The following is a 24,648-nucleotide window of genomic DNA, read 5'->3' as shown; positions in this document are numbered from 1 at the left end:
CACCAGGCAATTTAATACCTTGGGTGCTGGCTAGGGGAGCCCCAGACCCAGGCAATGTGGGTTGGGCTGGATTACAACAGGGGTGTCAGGTCCTTCATGTTCTACTTGGAAGCCTGACTCCCAGCTTAGAATATTTTACACTCTTGGGTGGTGTGACCTGGTGGAGAGAGGGATTTCCCTGACTAGAAGGACGACGGGTGGTGGGTTCTGTGGGCAGTGGAGACTTCTGTCCCTGTCTTATGCTACACTCACATGATGGGAGGGCAGAGTCAGAAGGAGTGGCTGCCTGGGACGAATCTTGGTGGCCCTGGGAGCACTGGCCAAGGCCCCAGGAGGAAATGTGCATCCGGAGTATGGGTGCTTTGAAAACAGGAAGTATCAGCCTCTTAGTGTGCTTGGACAAGGAGCACATAAGTGATGAGAATGAAGGACCAGAACCCTTCTCTGGTGATCTCATCTGTGTAAGGGTGCCCACCCTCCTCCACCCCCCAAACCTGCCCGAGATTGCATCTTCTGCCTACCTTAGTGGGTGTTTGGGGGAGGATGAACCAGACTGGTCCCCTTCAGAAGGTAAATACACCACTTGTGTTTGAGTGATATAGAATAAATTCATACTACATATTATGCATATTTGGATACTAATTAAGGTTATGGAAAGTTGAAACAGGGTTTAGTCCTTAATGATTTTGTATCTCATTACACTAACCTACACATGTAAGAATGACAAAATTAACAATTTCTTTTTTGTTTTTAAGTTAACGTGTAGTGTATTATTAATTGCAGGGTAGAATGTAGTGACTCGTCGGTTGCACACACACCCAGTGCTCATTCCGTCAGGCGCTCTCCTTAATGCCCGTCCCCCCATTACCCATCCCCCACCCACCTCCAGCGACCCTCAGTTTGTTTGCTAGGGTTAAGTATCTCTTACAATTTCTATCTCATTTCATACAATGAGGCAGATTTGGCCTAATGATTAAACTACTCTTAATGAAGGGCCCCAGTTTATGACCAGGTATCTTGCATAAAACACTCAATAAATAATTGTGGAATAAATGAGGAAACAATTTTTAGAAGTTAAGTTATCAGGCACTTAGAACCCACAGTTCAGTTCCTATAGAAATAGTTTTATAAATGTTAACTGCTTTTCATGCAGCCCCACAAAAGTGCAGAATCAATATAAAATGTAGTGTATAGAGCCATGACCCCTGTCATAAAACCCTGGGGCCAGACTGTTTCTGAATTATTATTATTATTATTATTATTCTGCTGCATGTACAGTGTTTTCCATAGTACTCCCTGTAGGGTTGGGGACAGCAGACTTTAATCAAAGAATATTTTTGTGAAATATAGGACTCTTCACACTAAGTGAAATGAATAAAGATCAGTCTCATGTTAGTCCAAATCAGGTTTTTGTTGCCAAATCAGTTTGGGTGCCACGGGTATAGAAAATGTTTGATTTTCAGAGTTTTATAAATTACAAATGTGGATAAGAGATTATAACCATGGAGTCTACCCACGATATGGGTTCTATTGTGATAATCTCTTCCAAATGCCACAAACAGACTTCTTTTGACAGAGTCCTAGGTGAGAGAAGGAACTGGACCTTTCATGTCCTACTGTGGGCCTTTGCCTGTGAGTATAAGGCTCCCACCTCTCTGGGAAAGGGGCTTTTAGCTTTTTGAGGATCTGGTAGAAGCTCATGGGTCCTTTCTCCCTAGAAAAATTTAAAAATGTAAATAGACACAAAAAAATGCAAAGATTTTCAAGGGACTCACAGACATGGGTCTTAGATTAAGAATCCCTACCCTACAGCTGAGAAGAAGGGAGCCTGAAGATGATTCAGAAGTAGCACAGGGAGTCCTAGGCACGCCTGGTCACAGGAGGCCGGGGGTGGGAGATACGGGGTGAAGGTGACGGTAGGTGTGTTCCACATCTAGCATTACAGGCGAACGTCTTTTCTAGTTGTGGACTGAGGGCAGCTCTGGTGGTCACAGTGGAAGAGCGTTTCAGCTATTTCTCTATTAGGGGTATTTATAAGCCCAGGATTGCCTAAAACGGAAGGGAGTCATCACGGTCCAGGCAGGGAGGCAGGGAATGAGGTTAGGATATCACCAGGCTCCTTCCAGTTTGGACAGTGAGGAATGGATGGTGTCAGTACTCGGACAGTCTGCGAGGGAGTGACATTATCAACAGCCTTTGGAACCACCCCGGTTTCAAAGGATGACCTTTGCCTCACCGCACTTGAAGCCCATCTTCTTGGGGTGTTGAAACAGGTTTTTACATTTCATTGGCAATTCAAACATTGGTTCTTCAGCTGAGATGAAAGGCAAGAAGCCAGTGAGATCCAAGTGTCTGTAACGAGGCCACCTGTTAACTAAAAACGGAACCAGCCTCACTCGTGGGCTCCAGGAGGGTGAGATGGGCAAGAGGGCTAGGCTTTACATTTTCAGCCTAACTTCCTGCTGTCTTGTTAGGATTCTTAATTTCTCCATTTCCTAATTCCTTCTATAAAAGTTCACTTATACAGACACATTTCAAATGTGGGAGGATAATAAAACGGAATGTGGTCTACTTAAAATACTAGCGCATTGAATAAAAATGTTATTGGACACAGAAATTTGGTCTTACTTGGAAAAGACTGCGTCTTACCTTTAGATTGGGAGATTTTAGAGACGTACTTTTTCTTCTCGTCCTTTTCCTCTTTTATCACGGGTTTCTCTAAATAATTTCGATTAAGAGCAGTTTCTGAACATTCAGAGAGAAAGTCTTCTGAGTAATCACAGCGAGAACTTAAACTTCGGCAGGAACACTGGGACCTGCTATAGTCAACACTCCTATCGGAGGCGTGTCCGGGACTGCCACTGGGACAGTCACCTGCGCCCGGGCTGCCCCCGCACTCAGTGGCCAGCCTACCGGGTCCTAATGCCGCACCGGGGAGCTGCCGGTCTATGTCTGTTTCTGCTGGACCAGGCAGAGACATAGTAAACAACCTGACAGAAGAAAAGTATTTTTAGACTTATAGCTACTGACATTAAAATGAACATATGCCTTATTATACTTAACTATAAATGGAGGACTAGGAAAGGGAAACAATACATTCCTTTCAAGTTATTTTCTGGAAAAATCTCAGTTTGGCTTTTATGTTTTCTCCGCATAAGATTTATGAGACTGAACTTTGGTGAGATTATGCTCACAGGCAGTGGAAGATAAAGTTCATATCAGAGAACAACAATGACAACAATTTATGGATTACTGAATTACATCCTCGTTCTCTAAGAATGTTGACTTTTTTTTTTTTTTTTTGCCTTGAAGAAAATGACAGTACTTGGTAGGTGTGGGTGCAACACGGAGGAAAGCCAGACATTATTTGTGGAGATGCACACACTTTTATTAGTGATGAAATTACACTTTTGAGATTAAACATATAATACAGAATACAACTGATGAAGCTAGTAGTTCTCTAGGGCTCACATTCATTCTAAATATAAGAGTAATAGTGAGTCCCAGGGATGTACACTTGATCCATAATTATAAGGCTTTTTTACATTTTAATTTTAAAAAATTTGCATTCCTTTCTGTGCTTTATTTAGACTATTATAACATGAAAATAACTTCCCTGATTATATGTTACATGATGACAGAAGGAAGTCAGAAAAACATGCTGATTTGCATGGAAAAATCATCCAAGTATTGGAGGCTTTTTGAAGACAACCTACCCGATGGAAAGTTCACATTTGTTTCATAATGAACTGCCTATATTTGCAGCTACATAAAGACTGGACTTTTATAAATAATGGATTTGGAAAAATCAAAACTGAGTTTGTCTAATTATTATAAACTTAAATATTCAGTGTGAAAAAAACTCTTGGGAATTAAGTAAGAATAAAGTAAAGCAGACTTCAAACAATTGTGTTTAAAAACTGAAGATGGAAATGAAATTTGATGAAGTGATCCTAGTTTCTCATCAGAGACAAAAGATCCCACAAAGTCCAAAGTCCTTATAACCGAAGTCCATGGCGGAGTAACTTTATTTAATTAAGACCTAGACAGAGTCTCTTTTATTTTGGGTGGATTTGATTCAAACTGAGTACTGTACAAGGTGATTTAAACACAGTAGTTCTTCAGGAATGTTTAGGTCATGAAAGTTTTAGTTCAGTGAATTACTCCCCAAAGCAACTTTCACACACTGTTTCAGGGTCCATGTGGCTAAAATAAATCTTCGGCCCTTTGTTCTTGGCACCCTGCTTAATTAACATTCAGTGAAAAATAGATTACTGCATTTTACTTCCACTCTATTTTTAAATTCTTGGTTTAGAGCTTAGGCAGCAGTATTGAACTTGACTGAGCTGAGCCACTTGTGTGACAAAAAAGGTCGGTGACAGCGTCTCTCACTCAAGCTCTCCCACATGCGCCCCACAAGGTCAGCAAGACTTCTTCCTTCCTTTCTGATTGAAGGGCCCTGGGAGAGCCGGCAGCCCACAGTTAAATGCACACTTCCCAAGAACACGAATTTCACAGGAAAGCTGCTCTCTGAGGTGCAGTGAGTCCAGCTCTGAGATCGCTCAGGACAGCCGCTGCACGTAGCTTCTCACATAGCCCTGAGCCACGGTAATTTAGAAAGAGTGATTCCAACATACGCAAACTTTTTTTTTTTTTTTTTTTTTTTGTTAAGTAATTTCTCTATGCCCAATGTGGGGCTCGAACTCACAACCCTGAGATCAAGAGTAGCGCGCTCCACTGACTGAGGCAGCCTGGCGCCCTTGCACACGGACTTTGGATACTGTTGATAAGCAAGCCCTGAGTTATCTGAAGTGAGAATTTAAAATGGAGACAATATGAAATCAAACAAGAAGGACCCCAAATGTGGGCCCTCCAGAAGGCTGGCTTTGGTTACACGCCAGATGGCTTCGCGTCCCTCTGCAATGTCCCTGCACTAAGGCACAGTAATGCTGCCAGGGGATGTTGCATCAACGCACTTGAAACAAAGGAACTCAGCTCCCAGGGGCTTTATAAGGGTTACTTTCTTTTCACTTATTATCCTTGATTCTTCTGTTTTATCAAGAAAGCAAAAGAGAAATTAGCTGCCATCAGACCCTTCACAACAGGGATCTAACATCCTCTCTACTAAGAGTTTTTTTTTTTTTTTAAAGATTTTATTTATTTGACAGAGAGAGAGATCACAAGTAGGCAGAGAGGCAGACAGAGAGAGGGGGAAGCAGAGAGCCTGATGCGGGGCTCGATCCCAGGACCCTGAGATCATGACCTGAGCTGAAGGCAGAGGCTTTAACCCACTGAGCCACCCAGGCGCCCTCTACTAAGAGTTTTTTGGTTTTTTCCCGTAAATCAGTTTCTGCCTCTTTCTGCCTTGGCTTGACTCTCAAACTTTCTCCTTGTCTCATGGAATACAGGAGGTGGTTCAACATCTCCTCACTACAGAAATCTTAGCCCCAATAAGCCTCCTAACATTAACACTGCTCTTAATCTTTCATGAGTGTTTTTGCTTCCCACAACCTGCGTTCACATCATCTTCTCCTGGCCATGTGAAGGGGACAGGCTCAGGCCACGTGAAGGGGACAGATTCAGACCACGTGAAGAGGACACGCTCAGACGGGTGAAACAGTTGTTCATGTTTTCCCCCTTCAAGGTCAGGAATTTTTTCATTAAGTATCACAGCAGCAAACACCGCACATCCTAAGGCAAAGAATCAATCTTTCCAGACCCATTCTGCTGTGTAACAGGGGACAGAGGCACAGGCAAAGATCCTCACTTTTGAACATTTGTAAATGGTTAAGAAGAGACCAAGATGTTGGTGTACGAAATTCCAAAGGTCCAAAAATGTTCCCTTTGGCCCTCAGAGCCTTGCCTGTCCGTGTCCCTGGGAGGGACTCATGACTTTAGCTCCGAACTTCCTCCCCCATCCATCCTGATAAATCCACATCACTGCGAGAAGCTCATCTGTGAGAAGAATTTTTGACCAGTTGTTCTTGGCTGACTTCCCCTTCTAAACCCTTATAAAAATTCCCTCCTCCTTCCTTGTAACACACCTCTGAGAAAGCCATCCCAGTATCATAGGATACAGTCTTAATTCAAGACTGTGTTTCATTTACAGTCACAAATTGTTCAATAGCTACAGGAGTGGGAGTGTGACAATCCAAGGTGACAATACGAAGGAATACCAGCGTGGGTTCAAACCCGAGTCTGTCAATTAGTTAAGGGAGCTTGGCCATCTACACAACGTGATAACAGCACTGATTCCATGGGGTTATTATAGGGAGAAATGAAACAGTGTTTGTAAATACCCATCACGGTATCCATCATGTAGTTTGCAATCAACGAATACTAGTTCCCTCTTGGACAAGTATTTCTGGGACAAATGCTGGGACTCTCCAGCACCCTGCCTGTGTCTTTATGCAAGAGATGCAAACACAAGTCAGTCTATTTCCCCATTGACTATTTTACTGGGAAAAATTACTTGACTAAAGCCATTTGACTGAAAGCTCCCTGAAGACAGAGGCTGTCTTGTTCCTGTTGTAACTTCAGGCCTAGCAGAGTGCTGCCACATGATCCATGTTTGTAAATGCTTGAATAATGACCACCACCATCCCTGCGGTAGGCTCTATGCCAGCACAGAGGTAAGAGCTTACATATGGTGGATTACTTCATCATGAGGACAGTCCTGTGTATTGGGTACTAGTAACCCTATCTTACAGATGAGTGCACTGAGGCTCAGAAATAACCTGTCCAAGGTCACAGAGCTAGAGTTGGGAGAAGTGAGTTTTGAATCCAGGTCTGTAGGCCTTGAAAATTTTTTCACTTACGCCATGCTACGTGACCCCAAATGGACATCATTTGACCCAACTTATGTATCACTGTAACCTTAAAATGTTCCATTATTTCAAACCCTGTGACAGGCCTATGGGAAAAACTCGCTATTCAGCTTTTCTTGTTTTACCTATAGTGTTGAGTCCCAAATCTGAGATTATATTGAAAATTATCACTCATCCCGTAATCTTTCAGATTAATCAGTGCAACTCACTTAGAATCTGACATGACAAGAACAAGGAGATGATGAATGGAAGGTTAGGGGGTTGGAGTATTTTTTTCCAGTTTTGGATTAGAATGTTGAGGTTTGATGACGTGCTTATACTGCACTCCATCTACATTAAAAAAAATATTCCCTCTGAATCACATGCTTCCAGAGGGCTACAATGAGTTTTGATGCCCCATGTCTGATGTAGCAGAGAGCTAGGCATCTTGGTCTCTTTGTTTAATAAACACTGATATCACAGGAAAAAAAAAAAGGAAAAAATTCTAATGGAAATCCACTGGAGCCAAATAAGCCTTAATATCTCTAAACAATCTCACTCTTAAAACAAGTCTACTAGATTAAAATGTACTCTACTGGAAGGCTTTATAGGTTTAGCTGTAAAAAAGAAGGTGCATCTGAAGAATTATTGCCCTCCTCATTTAGATCTGAAAGAACTATAAGCCTCTATTGATGGCTGAATTGTCCCACTGTACACAGTCTCCTGTGAGTCTCTATTTTGCAAGGTCTCTATGGCTTGGAGACTGAACTGTAGCTCCTTTAACACACTTGAAAAAATAATCTCATAAAATTAAAAATGTCCCAATGAGAAGATGCCATATTAACAAAATTGTCTATTAATATTTCCTGCTCATTAATGCAATAGGTATAGTTTTCATGAGATGCAAATGTGGTCTTATTATAGAGAAATCTTTTTTTTGTGTGTGTGGGATGGGTGGATAGAAAATTCTTTATTGTCACCAATTATCTAGTGGATGTAATGTCAGTTTTTTTTTAAGATTATTTATTTGACAGAGAGAGAGCAAGTGAGCACATAAGCAGGGGGTGCAGCAGGCAGAGGCAGAGGGAAAGGGAGAAGCAGGCTCCCCAAGGAGAAGGGAACCCGACATGGGGCTTGATCCCAGGACCCCAGGACCATGACCTGAGCTGAAGGCAGATGCCTAACCAACTGAGCCACCCAGGTGCCCCTTTAATACATTCCTATAGTACATGGTACGAGGCACAGTCAGTCTAGTGTTGGTCACTATTATAACCTATAACCTAATCTATTTCACTGATAAAAAACATTAAGTAACTCAGATTAATTACTGGGTTCATTGATCTACACTGCCTCATAATTAAAAAGACACAAATACTTTATGTAGTAAAAGGGACTTTGCATTGATCAGGTGAAGGGGCCTGAGGTCAGGAGATTATCTCTGTGGGCCTGACGTAAACACAAACTATGATTTCAATCCATATCTGTAAGATGTTTTAGAATTTATTAAACTTAAAAGTTGTCATAAATGCTTTACATGGTGCTATGTTCTTTTGAGACAGAGTGTTTCCAACCTAGTGAAGCCACAATGTGGAATTTACTAGGACTTATTAATTTCAGTGTTATTAATATCAGCTTTTAGGTAAACTTATGTACTTCCTCCTGCCATAATAAATAGAAAGATAACTGTTCTTAGTATTAACAGTAGTCTTGGACAAAAACACATCATAAGAAAAAATCGGGACCAGATGGTTTCATATTAAGCATTTCAGTAGCAATGGTACCAGCACTTGAATGAGTTTATTAGGTGATTCACCAACACTTAAATGATCATTTTTAATGCATCCAATGGGTCAACATAGTTGCCATACTGACAGCATATATTTCATAAGAAAACTAAATCATAAGCCATTTGGATACAATTTTTTAAACCTCTTTTATTGCATATATAGAAATACAGTATGCAAATGACATGTGATAAACTGCACATATTTGAAGTTTCTGATTTGATCATTATAGACGCATGCATATACTTGGGAGATGAACACCAACATCCAGAGAGTCGACACGTCCACTGTCTCCAGAAGTTTCCCTCGGCCCCCATGTCATTCCTCTCCCCTGATGCTCCCTGCTCCCCACCTTTACCTCAGACAACCACTGACTATATTTTGCCCCCTTCCATTTGCATTTCCCACAGTTTTATATGAATGGAATCATACAGTCTGCACTTCTATTTGGTTTGCATTCTTTAACTTGGCGTCATTATTTTGAGATTCATCCAAGTTACTAGGTATATCAAGAATTCATTCTTCTTTTTAAGTGCTGAGTACTATCCAATTGTGTGACTTCTACCACAATTTGTTTGCTCATCACCTGCTGATGGACCTTTCTGCTCTCTTCATTGTTTGCCTATTACAAATAAAACTGCTATGAACATTGATACACAAGTCTTACATATGGGCATAGGATTTCTTTCCTTTGGGGTGAATACCCTGGAATGGAACGACTGGAGCATAAGGTAGGTGTACGTTTAACTTCTTAAGAAACTGCCAAACTGTTTTCCAAAGAGGCTGTACCATTTTGCATTCCCATCAGCAGTGTCTAAGAGTTCCTGCTGTTCCACATTGCTGCTGACACTTGATATGGTCACTCTTTTTAAAAACCTAATAGGTCTGTATAGTGATATCCCATGTGATTTTCATTTTAATTTCCCAAATGACAAATAATATTGAACATCTTTTCATGAGCTTATTTCCCATCCTAACATCTTCCTTTTTTCGGGGGTGGATGGAATGCCTGCTCAAATCTTTTGTCTGTTTTTCGATTGTGTTGCTTGTTTTCTTATGGTTGACTTTTCAGAGCTCTTTTATAATCTGGTCATTAAGTCTTTTATTAGATGTACATTTTTTTAAATTTATTTTTTATTTTCAACAGTATTCATTATTTTTGCACCACACCCAGTGCTCCACGCAATCCGTGCCCTCTATAATACCCACCACATCGTACCCCAGCCTCCCACCCCCTACCCCTTCAAAACCCTCAGATTGTTTTTCAGAGTCCATAGTCTCTCATGGTTCAACTCCCCTTCCAATTTCCCCCAACTCCCTTCTCCTCTCTAACTCCCCTTGTCCTCCATGATATTTGTTATGCTCCACAAATAAGTGAAACCATATGATAATTGACTCTCTCTGCTTGACTTATTTCACTCAGCATAATCTCTTCCAGTCCCGTCCATGTTGCTACAAAAGTTGGGTATTCATCCTTTCTGATGGAGGCATAATACTCCATAGTGTATATGGACCACATCTTCCTTATCCATTCGTCCGCTGAAGGGCATCTTGGTTCTTTCCACAGTTTGGCAACCATGGCCATTGCTGCTATGAACATTGGGGTACAGATGGCCCTTCTTTTCACGACATCTGTATCCTTGGGGTAAATACCCAGGAGTGCAATGGCAGGGTCATAGGGAAGTTCTATTTTTAATTTCTTGAGGAATCTCCACACTGTTCCCCAAAGAGGCTGCACCAACTTGCATTCCCACCAACAGTGTAAGAGGGTTCCCCTCTCTCCACATCCCCTCCAACACATGTTGTTTCCTGTCTTGCTAATTTTGGCCATTCTAACTGGTTGAGGTGATATCTCAATGTAGTTTTAATTTGAATCTCCCTGACGGCTAGTGATGATGAAAATTTTTTCATGTGTCTGATAGCCATTTGCATGTCTTTATTGGAGAAGTGTCTGTCCATATCTTCTGCCCATTTTTTGATATGATTGTCTGTTTTGTGTGTGTTGAGTTTGAGGAGTTCATTATAGATCCTGGATATAAACCTTTTTTCTGTACTGTCATTTGCAAATATCTTCTCCCATTCTGTGGGTTGCCTCTTTGTTTTCTTGACTGTTTCCTTGGCTGTGCAAAAGCTTTTGATTTTGATGAAGTCCCAAAAGTTCATCTTCACTTTTGTTTCCTTTGCCTTTGGAGGCATATCTTGAAAGAAGTTGCTGTGATTGATATCAAAGAGATTACTGCCTATATTCTCCTCTAGGATTCTGATGGATTCCTGTCTCACATTGAGATCTTTTATCCATTTTGAGTTTATCTTTGTGTACGGTGTAAGAGAATGGTCGAGTTTCATTCTTCTACATATAGCTGCCCAGTTTCCCCAGCACCATTTAAATAAATTTAAATAAATGGTGCTGGGGAAACTGGGCAGCTATATGTAGAAAAATTAGATGTACATTTGCAAATACTTTCTCCAAACTGTGGCTTGTGTTTTCACTCCTTAAAAGTTTCTGAAGATGTTTTTAATTTTGATGAAGCCCAACTGCCAATTTGTTTTTTTATGAATGATCCTTCTGGTGTTACAGCTAAGAAATTTTTACATAACTGGACGGCACAAAGATTTTCTCCTAGAAAGTTTATAGTTTTGCTTTACTTTGATCCATCTTGAGTTAATTATGGTGGATCAGAAATTGATGAAAGTTCATATTTTTAAAATAAGGATATCAATTGTTCTAGCACCATTTCTTGAAAAGACCAACCCTTTCCCACCGAACTGCGTCTGCATCTTTATAACTGAGATGTCTGTACGTGGGTCTATTTCTGTGCTCTCTCTTCTGCTCTGCTCCTCTAGTTCTCTACCTTTACACCAATACAACACTGTTCTGGTTGCTGCAGCTTTATAATTAATCTTGAAATGTGAGAGCATTTGTCCTCCAACTCTGTCCTTTGTTCTCCAAGTTGTTTGGCTATTTTACTCAGGTCCTCTGAGTTTCCATGGGAATGTTAAAATCAGCTTGTCAACTGGGATTGTCAAATGGGATTGTCACTGGGATCATGTTGAGTTGATAGATAAATTCACAGAGAACAAATAACTTGACAAAATTGAGTCTTCTAGCCATGGTCAAGCCATACCTCTGGCTTGTTAGGCCATCTTTAGTTCCTCTCAGCAATGTTTTGTTGTTTTTGGTACATAGATCTCTTACATCACTTTTTTCAGATTTATCCCTAAATATTTCATATTTTTTTAAAAGATTTTTATTTACTTATTTGAGAGAGAGAGAGAGAAAGCATGAGTGGGGAGGAGAAGCAGACTCCTTCTGAATGGGGAGCCCCTTGTGGGCCCGAGATCATGACCTGAGCTGAAGGCAGAGGCTTATCCAACTGAGTCACCCAGGTGCCCCAATATTTCATATGTTGGATGATAGCTGCTATTATACTGGTATTGTTAAGTAGTATTATCTTTTAATTTCAATTTCCAATTATTTGCTGCTAGTACACAGAAATACAATTGATATTTGCATATTGATGTTGCATCATGTAACCTTGTTTACTGGTTCTAGCAGCTTTTTTATAGATTCTATCACAGATAATGATGTTATCTGTAAATAGAGTTGAATTCTCCTTTCCTAACATGGATCCTTTTATTTCTTTTTCTTGCCTGATTAGTTGGCCAGAATCTCCAGTAAAATGTTGGTTACAAGTGTTGGTAAGAGTTGATGTCCTTGTCTTGTTTTGGATCTGAGAAGGAAAGGGTCCCGTATTTCACCATTAAGTGTGATGTTACTGTAGGTTTTCCTTTATCAGACTAAGGAAGTTCCCTTCTATTCATTATTTATCTAGGGAAGTAAGGCAAATCTTGAGGGGAAAAACGGGAAGGGAGAAGTTATCAGGAGAGAGAGGGAAGAGATAAAGGGGAGAAGCAGAATCAGGGAATGAGAGAAGTCCATTTGGGGCTCCTGCTGAAAGCCTAGGGAATATCCACGTGGAAACCCTTTTTCCACCCAGGCTCAGGCAGTGGACATCTGCCTTGTACAGTATAAGCAGGAACTAGATGTTAGAACAAAGAAGTTGTGCTTTAACTTCCCAAACCATTTCTATTCCTGAATCCTTCTCTTAAGAATCACATCAAGCTCGTTAGATTCAGTTTACGGTATTGGCTTAGGAAAAGGTGGTCAGGTACATCTGGAAGACCGGAAGTCCACTTCACTGGTTATCAGGACCCTTCCTGTTGTCATGATAATGATCACCTGACTGTGGACATTCATTCGGGGGGAAACATCAGGTGATTCTTCCACATTGTCACTTTTCCACCGAAGGGCGTACTGGAGCATTCCAGTGCCTCCAGTGATGAAGAAGGGGTCATCACATACCGTTCTCAGGCTGTCTTTGGAATGTACTCGGTGTGGACGGTGGTTTCTAAGATGGCTCCCACTGATTCCCACTTCCTGATATTCATGTCCTTGTGTAATCCCCTCCCCTTGAGTGTGATTCAGATGTTCCGCCCTCCCTCCCTCTTTCTTTCCTATTCCCTCCCTTCCTTCCTTCCAATTTCATTTACTGGAGAGAGGAGAGAGAGAGAGAGAAAACATGAGCAGGGGGAGGGGCAGAGGGAGAGGGAGAATCAGACTCCCTGCTGAGCAGGGACACTGAGGTGGGGCTCAGTTCCAGGACTCTGGGATCATGATGTGAGCCGAAGGCAGCTGCTTAACCAACTGAGCCACCTAGGCACCCCAAAGAACATTTATTTAGTATCTAGCAGGCACTGGCGTTATGAAGAAAGCAAATCTCTGCCTTCAAGATTTTAAAAATAAGTAGTTAGTAATTATGTTATTAGTGCTTACTATAGAGTGAGCAGACTAGTTTTTGATATTCCAGTTTATGGTGTTGTATAGTTCATATTTTGGCAACATTTATATTTTGAACACTGATGAGTGTTTATAGTATAAAGTGCTGTTTGATTACCATTGAAGCATAATTGCACTGTTTCTATCATAACAGGGTTTACAGTGGTTTCTTTGTTGTTATGACTCATGAATACAACCCACAATTAAAAACACCGTTTAAGGGACGCCTGGGTGGCTCAGTTGGTTAAGCGGCTGCCTTCGGCTCAGGTCATGATCCCAGCGTCCTGGGATCGAGTCCCACATCGGGCTCCTTGCTCTGCAGGGAGCCTGCTTCTCCCTCTGACTCCGCCTTCCACTCTGTCTGCCTGTGCTCGCTCTCGCTCGCTCTCTCTGACAAATAAATAAAATCTTAAAAAAAAAAAAAAAAAAACCAAAAAAACACCGTTTAAGGGCGCCTGGGTGGCTCAGTGGGTTAAGTCACTGCCTTCGGCTCAGGTCATGATCTCAGGGTCCTGGGATTGAGTCCCGCATCGGGCTCTCTGCTCAGCAGGGAGCCTGCTTCCCTCTCTCTCTCTCTCTACCTGCCTCTCCATCTACTTGTGATCTCTCTCTGTCAAATAAATAAATAAAATCTTTAAAAAAAAACACCGTTTAAATTGAAAAAATGTAATCCAGCTGATGATATGCTTTTCTGGAATGCACTGCAAAAAGGGATGGCTGCCCAGCAGAACAATACATTCATGTATCATGTTTGTTTAGTTATAGAATTAGAAAGAAGAATGTTTGGGGCACCTCGGTGGCTCAGTCGGTTAAGTCTCTGCCTTCAGCTCAGGTCATGATCTCAGGGTCCTGGGATCGAGTCCCGAATCAGGCTCTCCGCTCAGCAGGGAGCCTGCTTCCCTCTCTCTCTCTGCCTGCCTCTCTGCCTACTTCTGATTTCTCTCTCTCTGTTAAATAAATAAATAAAATCTTAAAAAAAAAGAAAGAAGAATGTTCAAGATCAAGATATACATTTGAATCACTCTGAAATTATACTTTTGTGTCATTGCCTTCAATTCTGCTTTTTCACAAAAGCAGACCAAAAAATATGCTAAAATGTTTTAAAATGAATTAATACATACCTGCTGTCCTTTGTCAAACGTTCCTAAGATGTATGAAGATCAACTATATGTTCTGAGCTGAGGGTTCGTCACACTGTAGTATTTATGAAGTTTCCAGGGCAGTATTTTTTGACATGTTTTGGTCTCTTTTTAAGGAAAGAATATATTTTAAAAAAACCTAGAATATTATGAAAGGAAAATGTCAAAATCTCACAAATGAACATTTATATAGAAGAATATTAAACATTTTGAATCTGTATTAATTTATATATACTCATTTGTTTATGGATTGCTGTATACTTCAACACTGCTGTTTCCTTTCCCAATTTATTTTTCCCTATAGCACATCTCATATGATATAATACATATTATAGTTATTTAGCTTATCTCCTGCCTGACTGCCCCACTGAATTGTGTGTTTCATGACTGCAGCCTTTTGACTGTTTGTCTACTGCTCAGTGCCCAGAAGAGTTCCCACGAAATAGGAGGTGTTCAATAAACATTGATTAAATAAATTAACGGTCAGGCTGCTTCTATGCTTAATTCCTATCTCCGTATCTATTACTCCTGACAAAGTTTTCATGACTCCTGGCCCAACTTAAGATGCCCTAAATAAATGCTTTCCCAACATGATAAACAAATACACATCTCAAACTTAAAAGCTAGCTTCATGCTTAATAGTAAAACATTAACTGATGTTGCTAAGATGATTAAGATAAAGATGCCCACTATTACTTCTGTTAGTGAATACTGTTTTGGAGGTGCTAGACAATGAAATTAGATGTGAGAAAGAAATAAGAGGAATAAACACTTGAAAAGAAATGGCAAATTATTATCATGTGCAGATGGCATGATTGTATATTTACAAAACCCTATAAAACACTGTAACATAAAGAGCATTCAATAAAAACTACAGTTTTATAGTTATTAAGTGGACATAAAAATCAATCTTTTCTGTATGCAAATGAAAATGACTCAGAAAATAGATAAAAATATTCTACTTACTGTATCAGCTAAGAATCTGAAAGTATCTGATACAGGTTTAATACAAATAATATAGAGAAAACTTTAAAACTACTGAAAGAAATAAAAAATTTATATAAGTAGAAAGATGTATGATATTCTTACATAAGAACCCAGATGATAAAGTTGTAAATTCTCCCTACTTTAATCTACATAATCAAAATACTCCTAATAAAATGCCAAGAGTAATTTTTTTGAAATTTGACAAAATGACACTAAATTCTTTTGGAAAAATAAATATGGAGAGTCCAAAGGATTTTGAACAAGAATGACTGGGAGGGATGACCCCTGCCAGACGCAGAGACAGAAGCCCAGATGCTAAAACAGCCTGCTTGTAGTGCTTGAAGAGACATGTGCCAGAATAGAGTTCCGAGACAGAAGCACATATGTAGTGAAATCTAGTGTAAGATAAAGGTGGAGAAGAGAGTACATTTAATAAATGATGGGAGGGGGGGATAGGCCAGACATCTGGAAACCAAACCAAAAGCAAATTCTTACTGTATTCCTTACACTAAAGTAAGTATCAGATGGAGTGAAAATGTAAATGTTAGAAACAAACCATCAAAGGACATAATAAAAGCAGTGCACAGAACCTTAAACCTTCTGTACAACAACAACAACAACAACAAATCAAAGTTGGAAGGCACATGAGAAAATGGGAAAACTATTTTCAAGACATATGACAAAGAGCTAATTTCCTTAATTTACAAAGAAGTGTAATAATAATGCATTAGTAAAATGGAAAAAGTATACAAACACATTACAGAACAGGCACAATATGGAAACAGACACCAGGAATATATAAAAAGATGTTCAATTAATTAATGAAATGCAATGAAAACTATTAGATTCCAGTTTGATCCATCAGAATGGCAAAAATTAAAGAGTTGGATAATATATCATTATGACTATGATTAATAATAATACTGCTAATGCACAGTGTAAAACATGAAAGAATAAGATGCATCTCTGCATGTACGGTATGTAAAAAACCCTAAAAGATGTTAATTTCTTTTCTTTATAGAGATTTACTTATTTTAGAGAAAGAGAGGGACAGAGTGAGGGGGATTCATGCAAAGGGAGAAGAGAGAATCTCAAGCAGACTCCATGCAGAGAGCAGAGTCCAACACGGGGCTTGATCCCAGGACCCTGAGATCATGACCTGAGCTGAAACTAAGAGCTGGACACTTAATTGACTGCACCACCCAGGTGCCCTGAGATGTTCATTTTCTAATCAGTATCTGTGGGCTGCCCATCACCTGCCATGAAAGGAGTTAAAATCCTGTTTTTAAGATATAAGACTTGCATTTGGTATAATGTAGGGCTGAATAAGGCAACTAGGCCAGCCTAATGATGTCCTAATCCCCAGAACCTGTGAATCCCTAGACCTTGTGGCCACAACTTTTTTGAAGAGTAAAAAGGACTTCGCAGTGATCAGATGAAGGGCCTTGAGGTGGGGAGATTACCCATGTGGGCCAAACACAAGGGCTACAGGGGTGAGGACCCCAAAAGCGCTGGTCAGAAGAAGCAGTATGATGCAGGAAGCAGAGTCAGAAAAAAAAAAAAAACCACTTTGCTGTTGGCTTTGAAGACAGAGGAAGGGGTTACAGGCCACCTACAGGCTTCTCTAGAAGCTGGAAATGGCCAGGGAATGGATTCACCACTGGAGCCTCCAGAAGGAACCACCCCCGCTGACACCTTAATTTTGGCCCCATAAGACTCATTTCAGACTTCTGATCCCCAGAACTGTAAGAGAATAGATTTGTGTTGTTTTAAGCTACTGAGTGTGTGTTTGTTACAGCAGACACAGGAGACTAATACAGATTATCTGCAAAAACATCACAAACCAAAGTGAGACTAAGAGCAGGCTATTAGAAAATAAATCAAATGCACTGTTACAAATTTCAAAAAGTCAGAGAGGAGGGGGAGTTCAAATGTTTTCAAGAAGTAACTTAATGCTCCCCCAAACCTTCTTGCCTATGCTCGCCCAGGCTACATCCAGGAAAAACATGACCCAACTCTTTGGAATTGGTGGGATTGCAGGTTTTGGAAAAACTAATTGGAGAAGACAGCAGACTCTCACCATCATTCAGGATGCACATTTTGAAAAAGCAAGAGGGCTGACCCTTGTGCAGACACTTTGGTGCAGGTGGGCCTGGAGGCTGAGAAAACAAAAATGTATGGGGGTGGGGAGGGGAGTTGGGGGAGATGGTGGAGAAGACGTGGAAAGAGGCTGAAAGCCAGCTGGCAAGGTTGGGAAATTAACTACACAGAGCAAAGAAGTGAATTGAGAAAATATATTTAGAATTATGGAGGCCAAGTTTATTTCCACCTGCAAGAGTTTTACTTACACGGAAACCCACCAAAACTTATACCCCTGAGTTGAATAAGAATAGTGGGTTAAAAATACACACACATGGACAGAAACAGTTATAGATCTATGTGTACATGTGTATGTATTTTTCCTAACTCTGCTCCCTGAGGGCCTCGAAGCAATGGTCCCCCAGTAACAATGAGCACACTGAGCACCAAACTCTACTAAAATAGCATTCTCCATTAAGAAGAATCAGGATCCTAGGAGGAATGAGTAACTCCAGGCCTGGGATAAGGGAAGTCCAAGAGAAGACTGATATGTGTCAAAGGACATAGAAGTCAGCTTAACAAAGTTCTCACTGGTCAAATATAGGACAATTTGAGCATCAAAATAAATGAAGATACAAGATGACAACCTACTAAAATAAAGTAGGAATCTGGGAGTCCATCCTGATATAATGAATAACTAAATGGATGAGGAAAGAGGAGAAAGTTCTTCCTTATGGTAGGATAACAACTAATAAGCGAACAAGGAGTGGTGGGAATAGAGGCGACAACTTGACAACTATCACAGAGGTAACTGAGATGGGCAGGGTTGTCAATGGATGTTAAAGGCCAGTAAATGTCAAACTGATAAGGAACAGAATTTGGCATCCTACTAATCAAAGAGAAAGGGAAAGATGGTGACCTTGTAGAGAAACCCGCCAGATACCACTCTGACCTGGTCATCAAGGTTCACAACCCCTGTGATGGGACAGGTAGACAGCACATACCTCCCCATGCCTGAGAAGGGCACAGGGTCATTTTAGTGGTCTTTCTGCCAGGAACATGGCCACAGTCATGTCATGAGAAATCAGCGGCCAGATCCAGGTTGAGGGTCTTCCTATAGTACAAAGGAAGGTCTGAGCTCTTTAACAAACCTCTTTAACACAGACACTTTGACACAAAATTAAGCAGAGTATTAAATGAATAGAAAAGCTCTTCCTGTAGCTTATAAAAATAGTATCATATTGGTGAAACGATCACCTATCTTAAGGGCTTTCAAAAACACTATTTCAAGCATTACAACCACTTTTAAGATTATGTGTTCTAATTTTTTGCTTCAGAAATTTGGTCATTCTAATACTGAAGAAGGGAAGTTTAAGAATTAACACTGCTTATTGCACTACTGGGTATTTACCCTAAAGACACAAATGTAGTGATCTGAAGGGGTGCGTGCACCCTAATGTTTATAGCAGCAATGTCCACAATAACCAAACTATGAAAAGAGCCTAAATGTCCATCAACAGATGAATGGATAAAGACGTCTCATACACACACACACACACACACACACACAGGAATATTACACAGCCATCAAAAACAAAATCTTGTCATTTGCAGTGACGTGGATGGAACTAGAGGGTATTATGCTAAGCAAAATAAGTCAATCAGAGAAAGACAAGTATCATATGATCTCACTGACATGAAGAATTTGAGAAACAAGACAGAGGATCATAGGGGAAGGGAGGGAAAAATGAAACAAGATGAAACCAGAGAGGGAGATAAACCATAAGACTCTTAATCTCAGGAAGCAAACTTAGGGTTGCTGGAGGCAAAGGGAGGGTGGGGGGGATGGGGTGGCTGCGTGATGGACATTGGAGGGCATGTGCTATGGTAAGTGTTATGAATTGTTAAGACCGATGAATCACAGACCTGTACCCCTGAAACAAACAATATATTATATGTTAATTTAAAAAAAAGAATTAACACTGCTTAAGAGGAAGGGGAGTTTGCTATAAAAGGAAAAAAAAAGGCACATGTAGCCAGATGCGTGAGTTAGTGTCAGTTCTTCCGGCACAGCGAGCTGTTTGGCCTCAAACTGTTCAAAATCTGAAGTTAGTTAATTGTGCCCAGTAACTTCTAAAGGCCATCCATCACAAAAATCCATGAATTAAATATACCTATATCAAAGTTCAAGTTTTATTTGATAATATGAAAATGTGCCATGTTCTATGTTAGGGTGGTTAGAGCCATGTGATGTAGGTTTGGTCATTTAACAACTTGGTATATTTTACTTATTTTCAACAAAAACCTTGAATTCATTACCAGACTGAGTATTCCAAAGAACTGCCTTGAGGATGAGAAAGGAGAAATTGGGCCTTTCTACTTCTGCCAAGTGGAGGCAAGTGCAACATACCACGTGACTTGCACAAAAATTGAATGAGTTTAGGGCTAAATTTCTAGAAGTGTGCATTTCAGCTCCCCCTCCTGGCCACTGCCACATTTCTTTCTAATTTTCAGTGTTGACCGGATTTAAAAAAAAAAAAAAAATATATATATATATATATATATACACACACACACACACACACATATGTATGTATATATGTATACATACATAGATATATATTTTTAATTTAAAAAATATGTATTTTTTGACTTGCTATTTTTTCCTAGAATTTCATTCTATTCTAATAAATTGTACTAAAATACCCTACACTTATCATACACATTAATTTGTTCATTTCATTCATTCTTTCAACACATATTTGAGAGCTTTCTAAGTGCCAGCAACCGTATGGGGTATGGGGGGATGTCATGAATACGAACACTTCTCTTTTCATGGAGCTTATATGCTGTTAATAAAATAATCACATAGTGACTGTTCTAAGTGTTTCAGAGGAAAGAGATACAATTCTGTGAACGTAGGATGGCAACCTTGGAAGTTCTGTGGAAGGGCCATCTGAACAGAGATATGACAGGTCAGTGGGAACTAACCACCCGAAAAGGAATGGAGTAGGGGAAGGAAGTGCATTGCGGATGGAGAGAGGACAGTTCCGAGGCCTGGTGGGTAGATGAGGCCCACGTGGCTGGGTCCAGGGGGTCCCGATGAGTCTCCAGAGGTAGGTGGAGGTGAGCAGCTGCAGTGCCACAGGAGGCAGGTTTATGATTTGGGTCATCACTCCAAGAGCAACGGGGAGCTGGCAGTGAGCAGTGAGCAGTGAGCAGTGAGCTGGCTGGGGAAGAGATATATAATTTGTTCTGCTTCCTGAAGGTTACTTGGGTTGCAGTGTGGAGAACAGAATAAAGAAAGGAGGAGAGGATTTCAGAAGGCTGCAGAAAGAAGGTGGCAGCTTGGACTAAGGTGCCAGTGGCAATTAAGAGAGTGAAAGATGCACAGGGGACAATGTCACCAGGGCTCAGTGACCCGCTGGATGCAGGGGTGAGGGAAAAGGTTAAGGAGGAATCCTTGGTGCCAGTGGAAGAGGTCCCGGTTGGGAGGGGTGGTGGGAGACTTGTCTTCTGCACACGGAGTTGGTGTCTGAGGTATTAAGAGGCAAGGCCATTCTGCTAGTTGTACATATGCTTCAGCTCAGAAAGGAGGGTCAAGCTGGAGAGAAAAAGTTGGGAGTCCAGAGTATAAAGGTGGTGGGCATGGATTTGTGCTTTATGTCAGAGTAAGAGGGGCATGGAGAGAGAACAGATGAGAACTGGGCTCTGAGGAACTGCAATATAAAGGGGCCCAGAAAAGGAAAGCGAGCCAGCCAGCATGGTAGCAGGAAAAGCAGAAAGACGCAGGGCAGATGGGGGCTCAGAAGCCAAGGGAAGACAGTGTTTTAAGAGATGGGAGCAGCGTGGCCAAATTTAAATGTTGCTGAGAGACTGAGCAAGACAAGCCCTGGAAATGTCTGATCAGTGGTTTTTGTTTTAGTTAGAAAAGAGGGTGGAAGGCAGAATAGAGGGGGTTCAGGGGTGAGACATAAGACCTGGACGCATGGAGGATGGCAATTCTTCAAAAAAAAGAAAAAAGTTTGCCTGTCTAAGGGAAGGAGAGATTGAGCAATAGCTGGAAAATGAAGGGAGACTTTTCTTCCTCTTTCTTTTGTGAAAGGACACAAGAGTATGTTTAAAAGCCAAGGTAAAGAGCCAGTTGAGATGGAACAGGTGACTGCTGATAGCAAAGCGATAGGTTTTTGACAAGTGGGGGGGATTCCAAAGCACAGGGAGGGGTGGCCTTGGATGGGGGGATAACATGGGTATGGCTGTAGGTAAGGCTGGCAGTTGTGGTAGCTGGGGTTGAGCAGATTCCCATCAGACGGCTTTAGTTCCTCTAGGAAGTGACTGCGTGAGGGAAAGGTGTGAGATTAAATCTGAGCGAAGTGGAGGTTCGTGATTTGCGAGTTTATAAACAGCCCGTCTGCAAGTTGCAGCGATCCCACCATGCTACTTTGGTTAGCTGGGGTTCCGCTTGATGGAAAAAGAAAAAATGGGAGCTGGGGTTTGCGATTGGCGGGGTACAGGTGTGTGCGGGCCATTAGCTCCCCGAAGACAAGGACCCTGCATCATTCTGGGACGGACTGACTGGAGTACCGGCGCCCAGGCTCTCCCTGTCAAATTGACCAACACTGGGCTGATCACTTGTCTCCATTACAATTTTCTTCTTTTGGTGCTTCTCTAGAAAACCAAAAACCAAAGAGTAGGGAGTAGACAGAACCTAAATTCCTACATGTCTTCTTTTTCTCACTTGGACGGAGGCTCTGGATTCTTTTACTCTTCTGTATGGTTTTAAAAGGTCCTGTCAAGGTTCGATGCAGGGACAGTCATACACCCAAGGAAGCTAAGGGGCATCTTCCCATTTTCAGCTTGTTAACACTCCCACACTTCCGTAGCTCTGGCTACCTGTTTAAGAGCTGCAATCTTCAACATACCTACTAAAAATGATCTTTATCTGTGTAAACGACGGAACACATATCCTCACGAGGAAACCTGGTTCACTGGCAACGACCGAGAAAGGGCACAGAGTCAGACGGTCCACACCGCCGTCAGCCGGCTACCGAAGCAATCCGGGCGGGGGCAGACGGCGGCCTGGGCCGGGGTGAGGAGTGGGGGCTGGCGGGAAAGTGGGGGGCTGTGCCTCGGTCCAGGGTGTGTGTGATGCGAGGGATGTGCTGACAGACTGAATGCGGCGAGGCAGGAACACGGGGGTCAAGGAGGACCTCAAGGCCTAGACCACCCGGAGAGCGGCTTCGGGGAACCGGGTGGGGCGAAGCGAGGCCGGCACGGGTCGGCGGGAGTGTCAGGCCGAGCCTTAGACACCCACGCGTCGAGAGCCCGGGGCGGAGGTTCTGGGAGGGGTCGGGGCTGGAGACACCCGTCTCGGGCTCGCGGGCGCTCGGAAGGGTTCGGAGCCGGAGAGGCCGGACGAATGCACAGGCAGCGGGCGCAGACACCAGGGCTCCGGGCCGCGCAGCGCAGGAACGCGGGCCTTAAGTCACCGGCTGGCACCGGGTGGCAGGAGACGACACGCCGCAGAAATGTCAGGGAATTCACCCCTTCTCGGGCTGGGGATAAGGACACGAGCCGCTATACAGAAGAGTAAAAGGGGAGACGCAGAGCGAAGCCAAAGCGGGTGGGCAGGCGCGAGCCTCCGCGCAGCGGCCTCACGCGCCAACCAAGCCCCGGCCGGAGCCCGCGGCCGGGGGCGGCGCTGACGGCGGCCGTGGGTCCCCGGGCCGCGGCGGGCCGCCCCTGCGAGAACGCCCCGGCGGCCGGGCCGCGTGCGCAGGGGCCCCGGCGGCGCGGCGAGGGCGGAGACCCCGGGTGCGGGCCGGGCGGGCGCGCTCTGCGGGAGAGGCGGCGGCGGCCCCGCTACGTTACCGACTCCAGGGAGAGCCAGGCGGCGCGGCCCGAGCCGGGCAGGGGCCAGGGCTGAGTGGCCGGAGGCACCGAGAGGCCCAGACGCTTGAGCGGGAGGCTCTGCCTGGGGCCGGGCCGGGCCGTTACCTGCTCCGCGCGGCTCCGCGGCAGCGCCCACCCCGCGGCCTCCCGGTCCCGCGCGTCGCTCTGGAAACCCGCGCGCGGCGCCTGCTGGGACCGGCCGAGCCGGGGGGCGGGGCGCCGAGGGCCGCGCGCTTGCGCACTGCTGAGCTGAGCGTGGCGACTTCGGCTCCGGAACCGCCCGCGGCCCGCCGTGGCCGCGGGCGCGTCTGGGGCGAACGAACGGATCCCGCGGCCGTGCAGCTGTCCCTTCACGCTCTCGGCCGCTCTCGCCCGCCTGCCGGTGCTCTGAATCCGAGCCCAGGGCGCGTGTTCCCTACCGGGAGGTGCGCGGACCCAACTCCCGGTTGGCTGCCAGGCGGCGCGAGCAGGTGTAGACGCCAGGTTCCCGGGGTAGGGGGTGGACCCAGGCGGGCGGGTATAGACTCGTCGTCTCTTCCTGAAGAAGAAGGGAACAGACAGCAGAACACTCCCGTTAATCTCTCTCTTCATAGAGATGAATTTCTTTGGGGAAAGAAAGTCTCATCCCAAAGCAATGCCTGTTGGTTGCATAGAATTTAGAATGTACAGCGAAGTACGAAGAAAAATTAAAAACCACCTGGATGATGGAATTGCAGGTGATTTTTAATGACTACATAGGACTTTTGAGCGACTGCATAGGCAGAGTTAATGAACATTTATATTACTTTTCCTCTTTCTCTCCGCCTTCTGCTCCTTTTCTCTCCCCCATATGTATTAATGCCATGTTCAATGTCCCTAGAAGTGAGTCTATTTAAGGTGTGAAAATTAATAAAGGGAAAAGTCGCTAAAGTAGGTCTGAGGCTAGAAGGGGAAGCCCTTGTCATTCAACTCAGTTACAGGCTCCAACAGAAGTGTCGGTTACAGATTCCCCAACAGAAGAGCGTCAACAGGAAGGAATGATCAATTATGGGCCCAAGAGGGGAAGATGTGCATGGCCTCTCCTACAAGAAACTGGCCACCCTGGTTACTCAAGTCAGCGAGAGAGTCATCACCCTGAACTCTTG

General features: G+C 43.0%; 1 protein-coding gene across 10 annotated transcripts in view; it reads right to left on the bottom strand.

The window, feature by feature from the left end:
* Positions 1-23,708, bottom strand: part of LCA5L (lebercilin LCA5 like) — a 40,067-nt gene extending 16,359 nt beyond the window's left edge. For 5 of the 10 annotated variants that reach the window (XR_006607932.1, XR_006607931.1, XR_006607929.1 and 2 more), the window contains exons 1-4: positions 23,630-23,708; positions 14,549-14,705; positions 2,650-2,990; positions 2,237-2,374 (exon numbers count right to left, since the gene is read on the bottom strand). Coding sequence is in view for 5 of the 10 variants with exons in the window: in XM_045084486.1 (XP_044940421.1) it covers positions 2,237-2,374; positions 2,650-2,980 (469 nt within the window). In the remaining 5 variants the exon portion in view is untranslated. The other 5 variants (XM_045084487.1, XM_045084488.1, XM_004762177.3 and 2 more) reach the window with 5 other exon arrangements.
* Positions 23,709-24,648: the final 940 nt, after the last annotated feature.

The sequence above is a fragment of the Mustela putorius genome, unplaced genomic scaffold (assembly GCF_011764305.1).
Source record: "Mustela putorius furo isolate JIRA1106 unplaced genomic scaffold, ASM1176430v1.1 tig00000765_pilon_pilon_pilon, whole genome shotgun sequence".
Taxonomy (NCBI): Eukaryota; Metazoa; Chordata; class Mammalia; order Carnivora; family Mustelidae; genus Mustela; species Mustela putorius.
Note: the sequence above shows the minus strand (reverse complement) of the source record. Positions and strands in the feature narration are given on the sequence as shown.